Source organism: Octodon degus, unplaced genomic scaffold (genome assembly GCF_000260255.1).
Source record: "Octodon degus isolate 3935 unplaced genomic scaffold, OctDeg1.0 scaffold00004, whole genome shotgun sequence".
Lineage (NCBI taxonomy): Eukaryota > Metazoa > Chordata > Mammalia > Rodentia > Octodontidae > Octodon > Octodon degus.
Genome location: NW_004524580.1, coordinates 28,306,743 through 28,320,802, shown reverse-complemented (window position 1 = coordinate 28,320,802; position 14,060 = coordinate 28,306,743). Strand labels below are relative to the sequence as shown.

Genomic DNA, 14,060 nt, shown 5'->3' with positions numbered 1-14,060 from the left:
GCCCAGCTGCCATACTAATTATTAATGAGTGCTGCATTATAGTCTGTGTACTTCAAGTTACATGTTTTGTTTTTTAGACCACAGTTGAATGTGGACACAAGTACACAATCATGGCTTTGTAACAATACTCCACTTTGGTCTCCAATGGTGTGATAGTCTGTGTATGTGCTGCTTATGGATACAGATCTGTGAGCATTTTCGCCTTAGTATGTCTTGATCAATCAAAATAATTTTTCTTGAAATTGAATTTGTTAACTGGCATTATTTTATTCCTGTGTGGTTTTTTTTTTTTTTTAAATGTATTTAGTACAGTGTCTGCAGGGTCTCACTACACAGATTGAATAGTAGTGATCCTTCCTGTTTTTCATCCTCCCAAGTGCTGGGATTATAGGTGTGCACTACCACACCCAGTCTCAATTACTGTCTCAGCGCTCCCTGGGGGCAGGACCAACACAGCAGGCCTGGGATCCGAACCCTGGCTCTTAACCAAACCTGTGTCTGCCTAAGCAGACACTATTCTGCTAAGCTATCTGGCCAGTCCTTAAAATTTCCCATTACTTTTTCTTTTCTTTTCTATATTTAGTACAAGGTCTACAGGGTCTTAGACTCTGTAGATCGACTCAACTGTCCTGTTCTTAGCTTCTGAAGTGCTGAGATTATAGGCATGGGCCACCACACCCAGTCTCAGTGACCATCTCAGTGTGTCCCAGGGGCAGGGCCGGCAGGGCTCACTGGGGATCGAAACCAGACAGATGCACTCTGCCTAAGCAGTCACTTTAGTCCACTGAACTATCTGGCTGGCCCACTAGTTGGTATTATTAAAAAAAACAAAAACACTCTCAATTTTACTTCGTATTAGGTTGAGGGCTAGGTTAAGGGCTTTGGAAAAGCAGAGTGATTTTTTAAGGAATCATTACTTCATAATTGACCTTTCTCTTTTCTCAAAGAAGTGCTTTAAGTTGAAAAATGAGCTTTAGTCTCTTTCAGACCAAGAAGAAATTGGGTTGCTCAGGAAGCATATTTCTGTGTCAAATTTTAATGCTATAAAATAATAAGCTGGGTTTCCTTATCCAGGTTGTAAAACAGCCAGATTTTAAAAGTCTGTATACAGTCAGTGTCTATGTGGAAATTAATTATAGTAAGCATTCAAACTAAGTGCAGTAATGAATCCCCACAAATGATGGAAGAAATAGTATCTTCAGCAGGATTCCAGTCTTTCACTTTTTGGTTTTTCATTAAGGAGTCTGTTTTTCTTCCAGATTTGACCTTCAAATACTGTCCTTTGGTACATACCAGAAACCACAATAGTAGGAAGCCTTTGCCAGTGTGTTTTTATTCTTCCCTTGCCTCTCTTTTAAGTGTTTCAGATATCCAGCTTTCTTATTTGCATCCTTCTGTCATCTGGAGCAAGCTTGAGTTCCAGGAACCTTAAGATTTGTTTTGAGTTTAAAACTTCTTGTCTTTTTGTTTTGATAGAATCAGCTATCTATTTTCTACAAACTCATTTGGTATATTTTGGGCATAATCCTTAGAAATAGTGCTTTTAGATCACTTATGTCTAGTATTTCTTCTTTTAGGACAAAGCAAAACATGATAGGTACAGTGGAAAGAGCCTTGGTTTGGGATTTGACATGTAGGTGCTGATTTTGGCATGTATGTCACTTTTTTGAGTCTTAGTTTCATCATCCATGAAATGGAGTGTTAATAGCAACCTTGTGGAATTGTTATCATTGTTAAATGAGACAAAATATGGAAAATCTAGATGATTAGCAAATGAAAGTAGATAATTGTTAACTGTGGAAGGTAGCTTGTGTAGTGATGGTTAAAAATTTAGCTTTGAGTTTGGGCCACTGGTTCAAATCCTGTTCCTACCTCTAAAAGACTGTATAATATAAGACCCATCATTCAGTTAATTAGTGCCTTAGTTTTTCCATATGTAAAATAGGGATAATGATAACAATAACATCATTCTCATAATCAGGATTAAATTTAACATGTGAAAAGCAGCTGTGTTTGTACTTTATATAAATACACACACACATATATACTCTGTATGTAACTTATATAGCAATTATGTGGATCTAGTATTACCTCTGATCTTGGTGGCTTCTTTCTTTATAGAATCTGCCTTTATGATTATTCCTTTTTTTAATTTCTAAAGAGAGTACAAAGGGCCAGCGAGAAAACTTAGCAGACTAAGCACCTGCTTAGGCAAGTGCAGGGACCAGGTTTCGATCCCTAGCACCACTTACTGTGCCAACCCCACCCCCGGACACTCTGAGTTGGCCACTGAGACCGACATGCTGGCACATGCCTGTAATCCCAGTGTTGGGGAGGCTGAAAACAGGAGGATCGACTCTGAGTCTGAGCTGTGTAGTGAGACCCTGTGCCAAACACATGAAAAAAAGGGTACAAAATAGTATTAAAATAGAAACATTATAAGTGATACAGAATTTCACTTAAAGTAAAATGAACTTCACAGTATTTGTTGTAATGCATAGTATTGTCTTCCTGTTATTCATATTATCAGATATATGCATGCAAAATTGGAAGAAGAATGACATATATAAGAAATTAAGAGGAGAAAAAGGAGAGATTGTTCTGTTTTAATTGCTAAAATGTTTTGTTTATATTTCTCTTGACTGACCCTTCTACCTCTGGCCGTAAACTGCATCCTAACTATGTCACCTGCTCAAAGGTCTGCATGGTCAATCCGCTTTTGGACTGAGTACAATTTTTCTTAACCTTGCTTAAAGTTGTAGGAAAATCCCATTATTTTTAAACAAAAGCTTTTATTTATTTTATCATTTATTGATTTATTCTTCAACAGAAGCATTTATAAATGACACATGGAGCATTATAATGCTCCTTATTGTCTGGTGAGTCTAGGTCTACTTCTCAATTCACAATTATGTTTCAAAATAGATATTATATAAAGATATTATATTTTAGGATCACAATATCTATTCTCTTTGCAAAAGAAGCAACAATTTATATGTATGGAAAATGTAATGAAAACTAATTTGCGAAACCTTTGCATAAATTTTTCATTACAAGAATTTGCCATTAACTATTTTTTAAATTTTATTTATTTATTTATTTTTTGGTGGTACAGGAATTGAACTCATGACCTTATGCTTGCCAGGCAGGTGCTGTGCTTCAGAGCTCTATCCCTCATCCTCAACTGTCTTTTGGAAAACCAAACTGAAAAGTGTGTTATAATTGTTATTACTCTCCCTCATTGGCAAATGTCACTGAGGAAAGATGCACCAGAGACACTTGCCATCTGCACTCAGTAGGCCACTTACTGTTCTGTCTAAATCATTGATCGTTTTGGAAGTTTTAGTATTTGTTGCAGAATTTGCTTTGTTATAGTAATAAGTACGAAATATGCCTTTTTTGTTTTAGTTCAGTTTTAGGAATAGAAACCAGAGCTCTGTGCATATTAGGCAAGTGCTCTGCCACTGAGCCTACAGTCCTAGCTCAAAACATATTTTTTTGCCTTTTTTTGGACTGGAGATTGAACTCAGGTCCTTGTTCTTGCCAGGCAGGCACTTAAAACATGATACTTTGGATATAATGATTGATGGATACCTTTATCAATTATAGAATTTAGCTAGAAACACTTAGATTAATCTAAAATTTATGATTTTAGAACACTGTACATCTTACATTACTGTGTTTAAATTTTGATAGGTAATTGAATTTTTGAAAATGTATTTTTTGTATCTTCTCCCTAACAGAACAATGAAAATGAAACTGCCCTACACTGTGCAGCTCAGTATGGACACTCAGAAGTAGTTGCTGTTCTCCTAGAAGAGCTCACTGACCCTACGATTAGGAACAGCAAGCTTGAAACACCCCTGGACCTGGCGGCACTCTATGGACGGCTTAGAGTAGTGAAGATGATCATCAGTGCGCACCCAAACTTAATGAGCTGCAATACTCGCAAACACACCCCGCTTCACCTTGCTGCCCGCAATGGGCACAAGGCAGTTGTGCAGGTGCTGTTGGAGGCAGGAATGGATGTGAGCTGTCAAGTGAGTCTTCTTTAGTTGAACTTTAAAGGCAGTGCTGCTGCATCACGTGCTTTCAGGAAATCTGAACAGATTTATAGTATAATCTCTAGCTTCATGCTAATTGGACTACTGTCCGCATGAGAACTTAGTAGATGTTAATTGTGTGTTATTGTAGCAATGTTTTCCTTTCTCCCAGGGTCCAGTATATGGTATGATATGTATTAGGAATCCAGTAAAGTTGAATGAGTGAAACAAAATTCACTTGACACACATTGTGTTTAACATGTTTACACACTTAGAATTGAATTCTCGCAGCTGTCCCATAGGATTGGGAGCTATGAATTTTTAATTAAGATATTAGGAACCAGACTCAAAAATTTAAGGAATGTGCCTGAGGATACATGTCTGATAAAACTAGAATGTGAATTTAAATGTACTGATTAAAGTCCAGGCCCCTTTCCAATGTAATTTATCATCTATGTGTAACTAACAAACTATCACCACTATACCTAAAGTGAGTGAGAAAAAGAATGATTGAAGAGATGTGATTGGAACTGAGCTTTGAAGAAAGGATAACATTTATGTAAGTTTCGTTTCTCCATAAAGAAAGGTTGCCTATTTTTAAAATCTATTTATATTGGTCCTTTTTTTTTTCTTTTAACATTTTTCTGCTTTCATGGTTGCTTCTTGACTAGTCAGTTAGTGGCAGCATTTTTATCTTCCAACAACTCTTGGTTATTGTCAGAATGACACCTTCTCTATAATTTAGTAAGTTACTGCTGCATAGTGAACTATCCTAGATATAAAATCTTAATGTAATAACAGTTAACATAAATCTGGGATTAGCAATTTAGTCTAACTCATTGGGGTAGTTTTAGTCTTGGCTGGGCTTTCTCCTGTGTGTTGGGTCAGTTGTGTATCAGATCAGTGTTTCTGTTACAGGGGCTGGCTAGGTGTTGTATGGATGATGGAGTGATACTATTATGCCAAGATCCAGTACTTTAGCCTGGGCTCACTCACATGGCAGCAGTTTTAAATTAGATGAAAGCATACAGTGTAAAAGGAATATGAATATCTGGAAGGAATAGTGTGACACCTTTTGTAAAAACTTACACACTTCAGATGAAATTGTTGTTCCACCATGGGATTGCTTTTCTGAGGAATTATTCAGAGGTTGAATACTGTGTCTCTATACTTTTAAAAAAATTTTCTCTAAAGGTCATATAGGTTTTTCTGTCTCACACCTAAAACTGGCATACTGACTCAAAAGTTTTCTTTAGACTTTTGCCTTCATTAGTTGTTTAGATTTTTGTGGTATGGTTTCTCTGTTTTTTATTTATTCAACTTTGTCAGTCTTTCAAATACCTGTAAGTTTTTCTGGCCTTTGTATGAAGAAAAATATCTCCCCTTAGAGCAATATTCAAAATAGCTAGATGTATGTTTTCTTTTGTAGGTGACTCACAAAGTTACTTTAGCAGTTGTTTAATGTTAAAAGTAGATGCTTATTGTGTAAATGTTAAGCTTATCTGATTTGGATTCACTACTTTCTTAACACGTATGGAATACTTCTAAACTTGTACAGACTGCTTTATGACCAAGGATTTTCACTAGGGTGGGGATCTGTAAGCCATAGGACTTCCATGGCCAGGATCTTTTCATGTTTTGTTTTAGATGACAAGAAGGGAAAGAGTTCAGATTTGATTTTATACAGTTTTCGTGAAAAACATTATATTTTTTGTTTTAAGAGAATTTAAAATCAAGAAGATCTCTGTGTCAAACAGCAGAGGAGACAAAACATTTGCAATAATCACATATGATAAGTGCCCAAATAGAGAACTATGGAAATATGTGAGGGAAATAAAGGCTTGTTTTTCTCTGCTACAATTGGAGCCAGAACATTTGCACTGAGCTTTGTCTCCAGCAACCTTTTCTTTTAGTGAATACCTTGCTTTGCTAAGTGATTATGTTGACGAGGCTGGACTTCTGAATGTGATCTTTTTTCCTCTTGTCTCAGCCTCTCAGAATCTAGGTGTGTACTACCATGTGTAGATAACAAAATGAACATTTTGAAAAGATCATGGAAAGACACCGATGCAAGTGGTGTTTGAAGAGTACTTTCAAAATCCAGTAAGACTTTGAATTTTAGGTGCATTTTAACGTGTCCATGTGTATTATTACTTGCTGAAGAAGATTTAAAAATATTGTTTGAGTCTTTTAGGTGCAACATATGGTTTCCAAGGTTTCTACCTCTTCCTGCTCTTATGTCATTGCCAACAACATTTCTATAGACTTTTGTACTGAATTTTATTATGTATCAGGGTAAATTGACATAACATATTCACATCTCTGTGCCTACCTGCTCAGAAGTGTCAGGGTTGGTACATGAGTAGGATGGATCATCTTCTGTGCTACTATAACCTCTATTATTTGCATTCACTCTGTGAAGAGTTTTAGGAAGTAAAACTGACAACATAGTTCTAAAATATATCTAAATAAGATGAGTTTTGTATCAGATGTAGTTAGCATTAGTTATGCTTTGAAATTTGTTATTGTTAATTTTATTCATAGAAACATTTCTTTTTCGGTGTGAAAGGTCAATGCTTTCTTTTGAGTGAAGATAGTATTCAAATTAATGTTTAAAAATTTCCCCATCAGTTCCATTGGAAAATTTCTAACATCAAGTAGGTATTTCTTGATATTCTTACTAGTTGAGAGTGAACAATATTATCCAATAATATTAGATTGTTTCAAGTGATTTAATATTCATTAAATTACATTAGTTAACCAGTTGAGAGCTAGCAATATTAAAAGTAATCCCATTGGTAAACGATAGTAGTACACTTTTAGATTTTAATTACATTTACATTATAATGAATAAATCCAAGAATTTAAAAGTGGCTTTGGAAGATCTTTCCCTTATAATTACATTGTTTTTAATTGCAGTGTTCTGTTAGTATTTTCTCAAGAAGCATTGTTTTTGCATCATTTTTCTTTAAGTAATTTTAAATTATAATATTTTTGAATTGATAAGCAAAATAATTCAGTTTCTGTTCAGATAAATTTCATTTAGGTTGAAAAATCCCTTATCTGGAATGCTTGGAAATACAGGTATTTCAGATTTCATATTTTTAAAAATTCTGGAATATTTGTATATATATAAAATGAGATATTGTGGAGGTAAGTCCCAGATTGACACATGAAATTAATTTAGGTTTCATACAACCTTACATAAGCTGAAGGTAATTTTATATGGTATTATTAGTGCACCTACATTTTGGCTGTGATCTATCACATGAGGTCAGGTGTGAAGTTTTCTACTTGTGACATTATGTTGTACTTCATAAAGTTCAGATTTTAGGGCATTTAAGATTTTGGATTTATACTTTGCAGATGCTCAATATGTATTATATTTACTTTTATCTTAGATATTTAATAAAGAAAGTCAGTAACATTAATACAAGTAGAGTTGATATGACAGTGTTCTCTTGAAAGTAGCAATTATTCTCTGGATTTCTAATCCAGTTTTGGTAGCAAGAAAGTGATACTGCCATATTATGCTAGTACTTTTGACTTTGTGTTTTCTTATATGTATCTCCTTAAAACTTGAAGAGTTGGGCCAGCCAGATAGCTCAGCAGACTAAGTGTCTGCTTAGGCAAGTGCAGGGACTAGGGTTTGATCCCCAGAACCACATGCCATGCCAGCCCCACCACCAGATACGCTGAATCGGCCTCCGAGACCAGGCCTGGTGGTGCATGCCTGTAGTACCTGCACTGGGGAGGCCGAAGACAGAAGGATAACTATGAGTCCCAGCTGCATAGAGAGACCCTGTACCAAATACATTAAAAACAAACAAACCCCCAAAACTTGAAGAGTTAAAAGATTAGCATAACATTTGTAATGGTTAGACTTTATGTTAATAATAAAGGAAATGAAGGTAAATTTACAAAAATTTTGATAGGTCAGGACCCAAAGTTTCCCAGGCATCTTGCCCTAAACATTCCCTTCCTTGGTTTCCTAGGTAACCTACACCAACCCCTATCCCAGCCCTGCCCCACATTGTACTATGGTCTAGGCTCACTTCCCCTTGGCCATGTTGGTGTCAGCTTACTCCCTTCTGTGGTAAACAAAATTAAATCAAGAGGAAGACAAATGATGTCCACCTGTGACCTGGCTGCTGCAGCCCACACTCACCCTCCCTGAAAGATGCTATTAAAGTCTCTTGCCCCCCCCCCCCCATTTGGCTGTCCTGGTCTGCTAGATAGCCAGCCTGCTTGATGCCCCAATAAATCTTCTACTCGCATCACAATGCCTGGTCTCGCGGATTGTGTGGGTTCATACCTAACAAACTTAATAATAAAGAATGTAAATTAACCATGGTAAAAGCTGTTAAGATGCAAAGCAGAATAAGGTACAGTTCTTGATTTCACTATAGTGTCAAGAGAGAGACGATAGGTGTATAGGTGAATATGTTACATTTGAATAATCATTTCCTCTCTGACTTCCCAAGATTACAATTTTGTAAATTCTCTCAAAATTTCTACATTTCATTTTGTTATTTCTCTTTTATCATGGCTTTTATTTCACTGAGAAAACAAGAAGTCTTAAGTTTCTATGACCATATTTGCTAGTGTACCATACATATAGTTGCTTTTCTTCCTGGTGCTTTTAATAAGCAGAACTTCTAAGTTTGTAACTGAGACCATCCCCTTTGTGCACTGTGTCCTATCCCTGCCTGTATACCTCAGATATATTGCTCTGGCAATAGTCACTGTATCTTTAATATTCTAATTTTTTATTCTTCAACTGTAGCATTCACATAAGGACACAAATGATATGGTTACATGCAAACTTATGAAGTGTTTTCACTTACATTTGATTTTTCAAGATTCCTTAAATTGTCAGTGAATAGTGCAGCATCAGTCTGTGGCTGTAGGAAATGAATTTTATGTTCTCTGAACTGGAATTGGATTATTTTAACTAGAACAAACCACAGAGCTTGTGTTTTTCTGTTGGAACTATACTTCAAAAACCTTTGGAAGATATAGCTTCTTAAGTTGAGTTTGATTTCTGTTTTGGGTTAGATCTAAAATTCCCCCTGAAGTCTCATGTATGCAGACCGATTGGATCATGAGCTGTTCTATCATGGATCCATCTCTCAGTGAGTTGGGGGACTGAACTTGATGTGTGGGTCTGGGACCTGCTCACAGGTGACCCCTGGGCACTCCCTTGGGGAGTGCGCTGCATTTCTGCTCCGTGTCTGCACCCTCCCTCTGCTACAGCTGCCACAGGCAAGCAGCTTCTCCCTGCTGTGCCCTTTTACCATGCCAATTCTGCCTTAGAACTAGCCAGCCATGGGCAGAATTCTCTGCACCAAAAGAAACCTCTATTCTGTTAGGTTGCAAGTGTGCAGTATTTTGTCCCAGAGGTGGGAACGTGCATAAAATATTTTGCTTTTAAAAAATAACCATAGATACAGATAAATAAGCGGAGTCACAAGAAGGAGATAGTAACTAAACATACAAAGTGGAAATTGCAGTGAGTCCTATAAAAGAAACCAACTGGTTACAATTTGTTTGTGATTGAGACTCAAGGGCCAGGGTAGGTTTCCCTTTGGATGAACTGCTTAAATAAGGCTAGCCCTCTAGGGATCACCTCAGAGTGGAGTGAGATGAAACCCTAGAGTAGGTTGGTGAATAAAAAAGACTGCAGGAAAAGAAATTGAATAAAGAATATTCAAAGAGTTAATGGAAAAAGAGGTTTATAAAGAAATAATTTCAAGGAGCGCCAAGACAGCACAGCTTCATATAGTCAGTTCATCCTTCCATCATGAGTTTATTGACTACCTTCTGTGTGCCAAACTTTGATTACTGTGTGTCAGAGGATACATCAGTAACAAAAGTTGACAAAACCTGTGTCTACAGTAGGAAAGAAAACCTTTGCTAGGGTGTGAGGTAAAGCAGACTGAGATAAAGGCTAAAAGCTTGAAGTGATAGGAGGCGCTCATGTAGTTTCTTTAGCTTTTTGTTTTGGTATTAGATCGTAGAAAGGTGTGTGGTGTGTGTGTGTGTGTGTGTGTGTGTGTGTGTGTGTTTATGCAGAGTGGAAGTAACCATCAAAGAGACAGAAACTGAAGGATGTAAGAGAAATGCTGAAGATACCCAGTGAGCAAAATTCAAGAACAGCAGAAAGTGATAGCAAAAAGAGCATAAGTGGAGAATTAGTTTCACCACCACCATCATTGTCAGACTTGGTTTTCTGAGACAAGATGTCTCTATGTAGGCCAGGCTGGCCTCTAACTCACAATGATCCTCCTGCCTTGGCCACCAGAGTGCTGGTTGGGATTATGGGAGTATAACACTACACTTGGCTGATCAGTTTTAGTGGGGAGAAAAAATGCTTTCTTTGAGACAAGTGAAGGAAGAGTGGATAGGTAAAGACATAGGTTTGAATGCCTAATTAAGCAAGAGAGGTCCTTTCGATGAAAGAATGTTATTTTTTGAATTATTTGAAGATGTACCATATTCCTCTTATGCCATTTCCCCACTGATCTAAATGTCACTGCCTTCAGCTCTTCGCCACGTGATGTTTTCCTTAGTCTTATATCATTTGCTGCCCTTCTTTCTGAACATGTTCTGATCTGTTAGTAGCCCTATAAAAGTTTAATATCCATAGTTGAATGTGGTACTCCAGACATAGTATAGCTAATGCAGGACACAGAAAATTCCTGCCTTTGTACTCCCTGGACTACACTCATTTGTTTATGAAGGCTAAGATATTCTTACCTTCTGAGTTGTGTTGTTTTATCCTAAGAGACGACATCGTGACTGTCTGGTACCAGACAAGGTACCAGGGGTTTTTTACTCCTGAGTTAAATGTTATTCTAGTTGTATTTTCTTTCTTCATCTCCATCAAACTTTTTATTTGTTGATTATTTACAATAGTCAAAGCTCTCACATCTAAAATACTTGTGCTGTTTCTCTATTAATCATTACTACCACCATACTTTATATCTTGTTATTATTCTCTGTTTTTTTCTTTTAGTCAAGAATTAATCTTGCTTTCTGGGGTCATTCTCTTTCATAGGGTTCAAGAAGCTAATTTTTAGAATATTAAATTCAGGCAGGGAACCGTGTAGCTAAGTTCAACATCTTTGTGGCCTTTTTCTATTTGCTGTTTTGGCATTTTGGTGGATAAGAGCCTAAAATCATTAGTTTTTCATCTTTGGATACTGGGGATTGAACCTAGGGAACACAAGCTTATCCACAGCTATTCTTTTTAAAGTTTTGAGACAAGGTCCTGTTAAATTGTTGGCTGGCTTCAAACTTGGGATTGCCCAAGGGAGATAGCTCAGTGGAATAAGTGCTTGCCTGGCAAGCTCAAGGTCCTGAGTTCGATCCCTGATAATGAAAAACAAAACAAGACAAAAACAACAAGAAAAAAACCTGGGATCCTTCTACCTCAGCTTCCAGGGTAGTTGGGATGGTAGGTGTGCACCATCACATCTGACAACTTAAAAATAATTTTAAAATATCTCAAAATTCTGTTAAAATACAGCAAACATTCCTTTAAATGCATAATTGAGTTTCCTCAGATGTGATGGAAATAAATAAGACCAAACACAAAAAGCAGTCTGAAACCGAGGGCTATATAAATGAACCTCCTTTTTTGTTCTGTTTCCTGATGCTTATCTTGTCTTTTTTCAGCTTTGGTGGTACAGAGGCTTGACTTTAATAGACTTTTTTTTTTTTTTTTCAGAACCAGGGATTGAACTCAAGCCCTTGCACTTGCCAAGGAAGCGCTTATTCCACTGAGCCATCTCCCTGGCTCCTTAATAGACATTTTTAATCAATGAGATAATTTCCTTTGCTTTCTTCAGCAGTTCAGTTTTTCATAATAATGTATATACTATTTCCATTCTTCTTACTTGCATTTTCATCACTGTGTTCAGAGGTATTTACACTTCCCCTTCTATCAAAAGGTGCTAAGATAGTATGAGTGCTTTATATCTGGTTACTGGGTAAATATTGAAATATTACTATCGTATCAACTGTGTGATTGTCTACTTTATTTTTTTTCTAAAACCGGGGATTGAACTCAGACCCTTGCACTTGCCAGAGAAGCGCTTATTCTACTGAGCCATTTCCCTGACCCCGATTGTCTACTTTAGAAGTTATATTTAAGGACTAAGTCAAATAAAATGGAGAAATTTGTTTTGTTTCTGAAGCAGTAATTAAACTCAGGACCTAGTACTTGCCAGGAGTTGCTGTGCCACTGGACTATATCCCAGCCCTGAAATGGAGAACTTTAATCCATAGCAAAAGTAGGAACAAATTCCCAGATCTTGAAGGATTTGTATTTACCTATTTGAATCTTGTTTCCTTGTATACCTTCTACTTGCTTATTGATTGTTTTATGCTAAATATGTCATGAGAACCCAGTTGTGAGTTGAGGGTGTGTGGCAGAGGGTGGAGGTGTTCGGGAAAGTGCTAAATTTAATAAACAAATTAGATGCTCACTCAGTGTAGAGGATAACAAGCTGCACAATACAGAAATTTTAAAAAAGCTTACTTTATATCTTGGCAAAATATCTCAAAGTTTTCTGATTTTTGAAAAGAAAAAGAATTATTATGGAAGTCCACAGGTTGGACGTTTTTAAGTTCTATACTATTTATGATAGCACTGTGATAGCAGTGAGTAGTTCCTGGTACCTTTGTTATCTCAGGTTTGTGACAAGAGTCTGTTCCATTTTGACAGTTCTGTTGTATCACAAAAGAAGCTAAATGTATCAGCCTTGGATTTAGAAAAAAAATAGATCCATTTTTATAGCATGTGCCCCTCTGTAAACTGTGATAAATTCCTGATACAGTTTATAAGAAGGGAACACATCGTTCAGCTCACGAGTTCAGAAGTTTTAGTCCATGGCCATTTGTCCTTGTTGCTTTCACAACTGTGGCAAGGGGGTACGTGATGACAGGGAGCATGTGTCAGAGGAAACTGCTCACTTCATCGTGTGCGAGAAGTAAAGCACAGAAAGCGGTCAGGTCTCAGTAGCCCCTTTGATGGTGTGCCCCTGATGGTCTGCCATCCCCACTAGCTCTCTGCCTCCTAAGATTTCACCATCTCGCAGTAGCACTGCAGTCTTGTGACCAATATGTGGCTTTGAGGAGCCGTTTAGGATCTAAAACATAACAAACATGTTGAAAAAGATTCTCTACTCACCTTCCATTTGCTGCTTTGGTATTGGGGCTTGAACTGAAGGGCCTTACACTGAGATACATCTCCAGCCCTTTTAATTTTTGAGACAAAGTCTTGCTGGGTTTTCAAGGCTAGCTTCAAATTTGCAACCCTCCTGTCTCAGCTTTCTACCTGTTAACCTTTCATATACAAGGATTCTGTTTCCTTATTCAGTGTATGAAAACAATAGGCTTTTTTAAAAACACAGAATTATAATCTTAGAATAATGTATAAAGAATGGATATGTGTATACTTTTACAATATTAACATCATTGAAGTTACTTTTACAAATAGATTGCTAATTGCTTTTTGAATAACAAAATACTTGTTACTTTATAGGTTAATAAAAGTTTAAAAATCTTATGTTTTGCATGTTTATCTTACTTTTCCTAGTACTGCTATTAAATTTTTAATATATAGGATACATAAAATTTCAGTACTGTTAAGTGATTCCTCCAGTGTATGTCATTTTGGTTCAGGATCTGGGGGGTCATACAAATTATATAATTTTTTGCCTAAATCCATCATGTGAGTAGAATTGTGCTTAGGAATTCTTAGTGGGATTTATTTCTCTTATTCTTTTTACTGTGGAAATAAGACCTAAATAGACATCACTATTTTTTATCTCTGTGCAACAGTTTTAACAAAGAATTTTTTCTTTGGAGGTTTTTTTTTATTGTTGTTATTTTAAGAATTTTTCAGGGTTCCCTGATTAGCCTCCTTTTTTCCTTGGACTTCAAGCTTTGTTGCTTGCCCCCTTCATTTTTGGCTGGCCCACTAGGAGTTGGCTTTGCTTTAGGACAAAT

General features: G+C 36.6%; 1 protein-coding gene across 5 annotated transcripts in view; it reads left to right on the top strand.

Moving 5' to 3' along the window:
• Positions 1–14,060, top strand: part of Anks1b (ankyrin repeat and sterile alpha motif domain containing 1B) — a 1,319,834-nt gene that overhangs the window by 217,476 nt on the left and 1,088,298 nt on the right. For all 5 annotated transcript variants that reach the window (XM_023716668.1, XM_004623821.2, XM_023716659.1 and 2 more), the window contains exon 4: positions 3,744–4,040. In XM_023716668.1, coding sequence (XP_023572436.1) covers positions 3,744–4,040 — 297 coding nt within the window. The remainder of the gene's footprint in view (positions 1–3,743; positions 4,041–14,060) is intronic.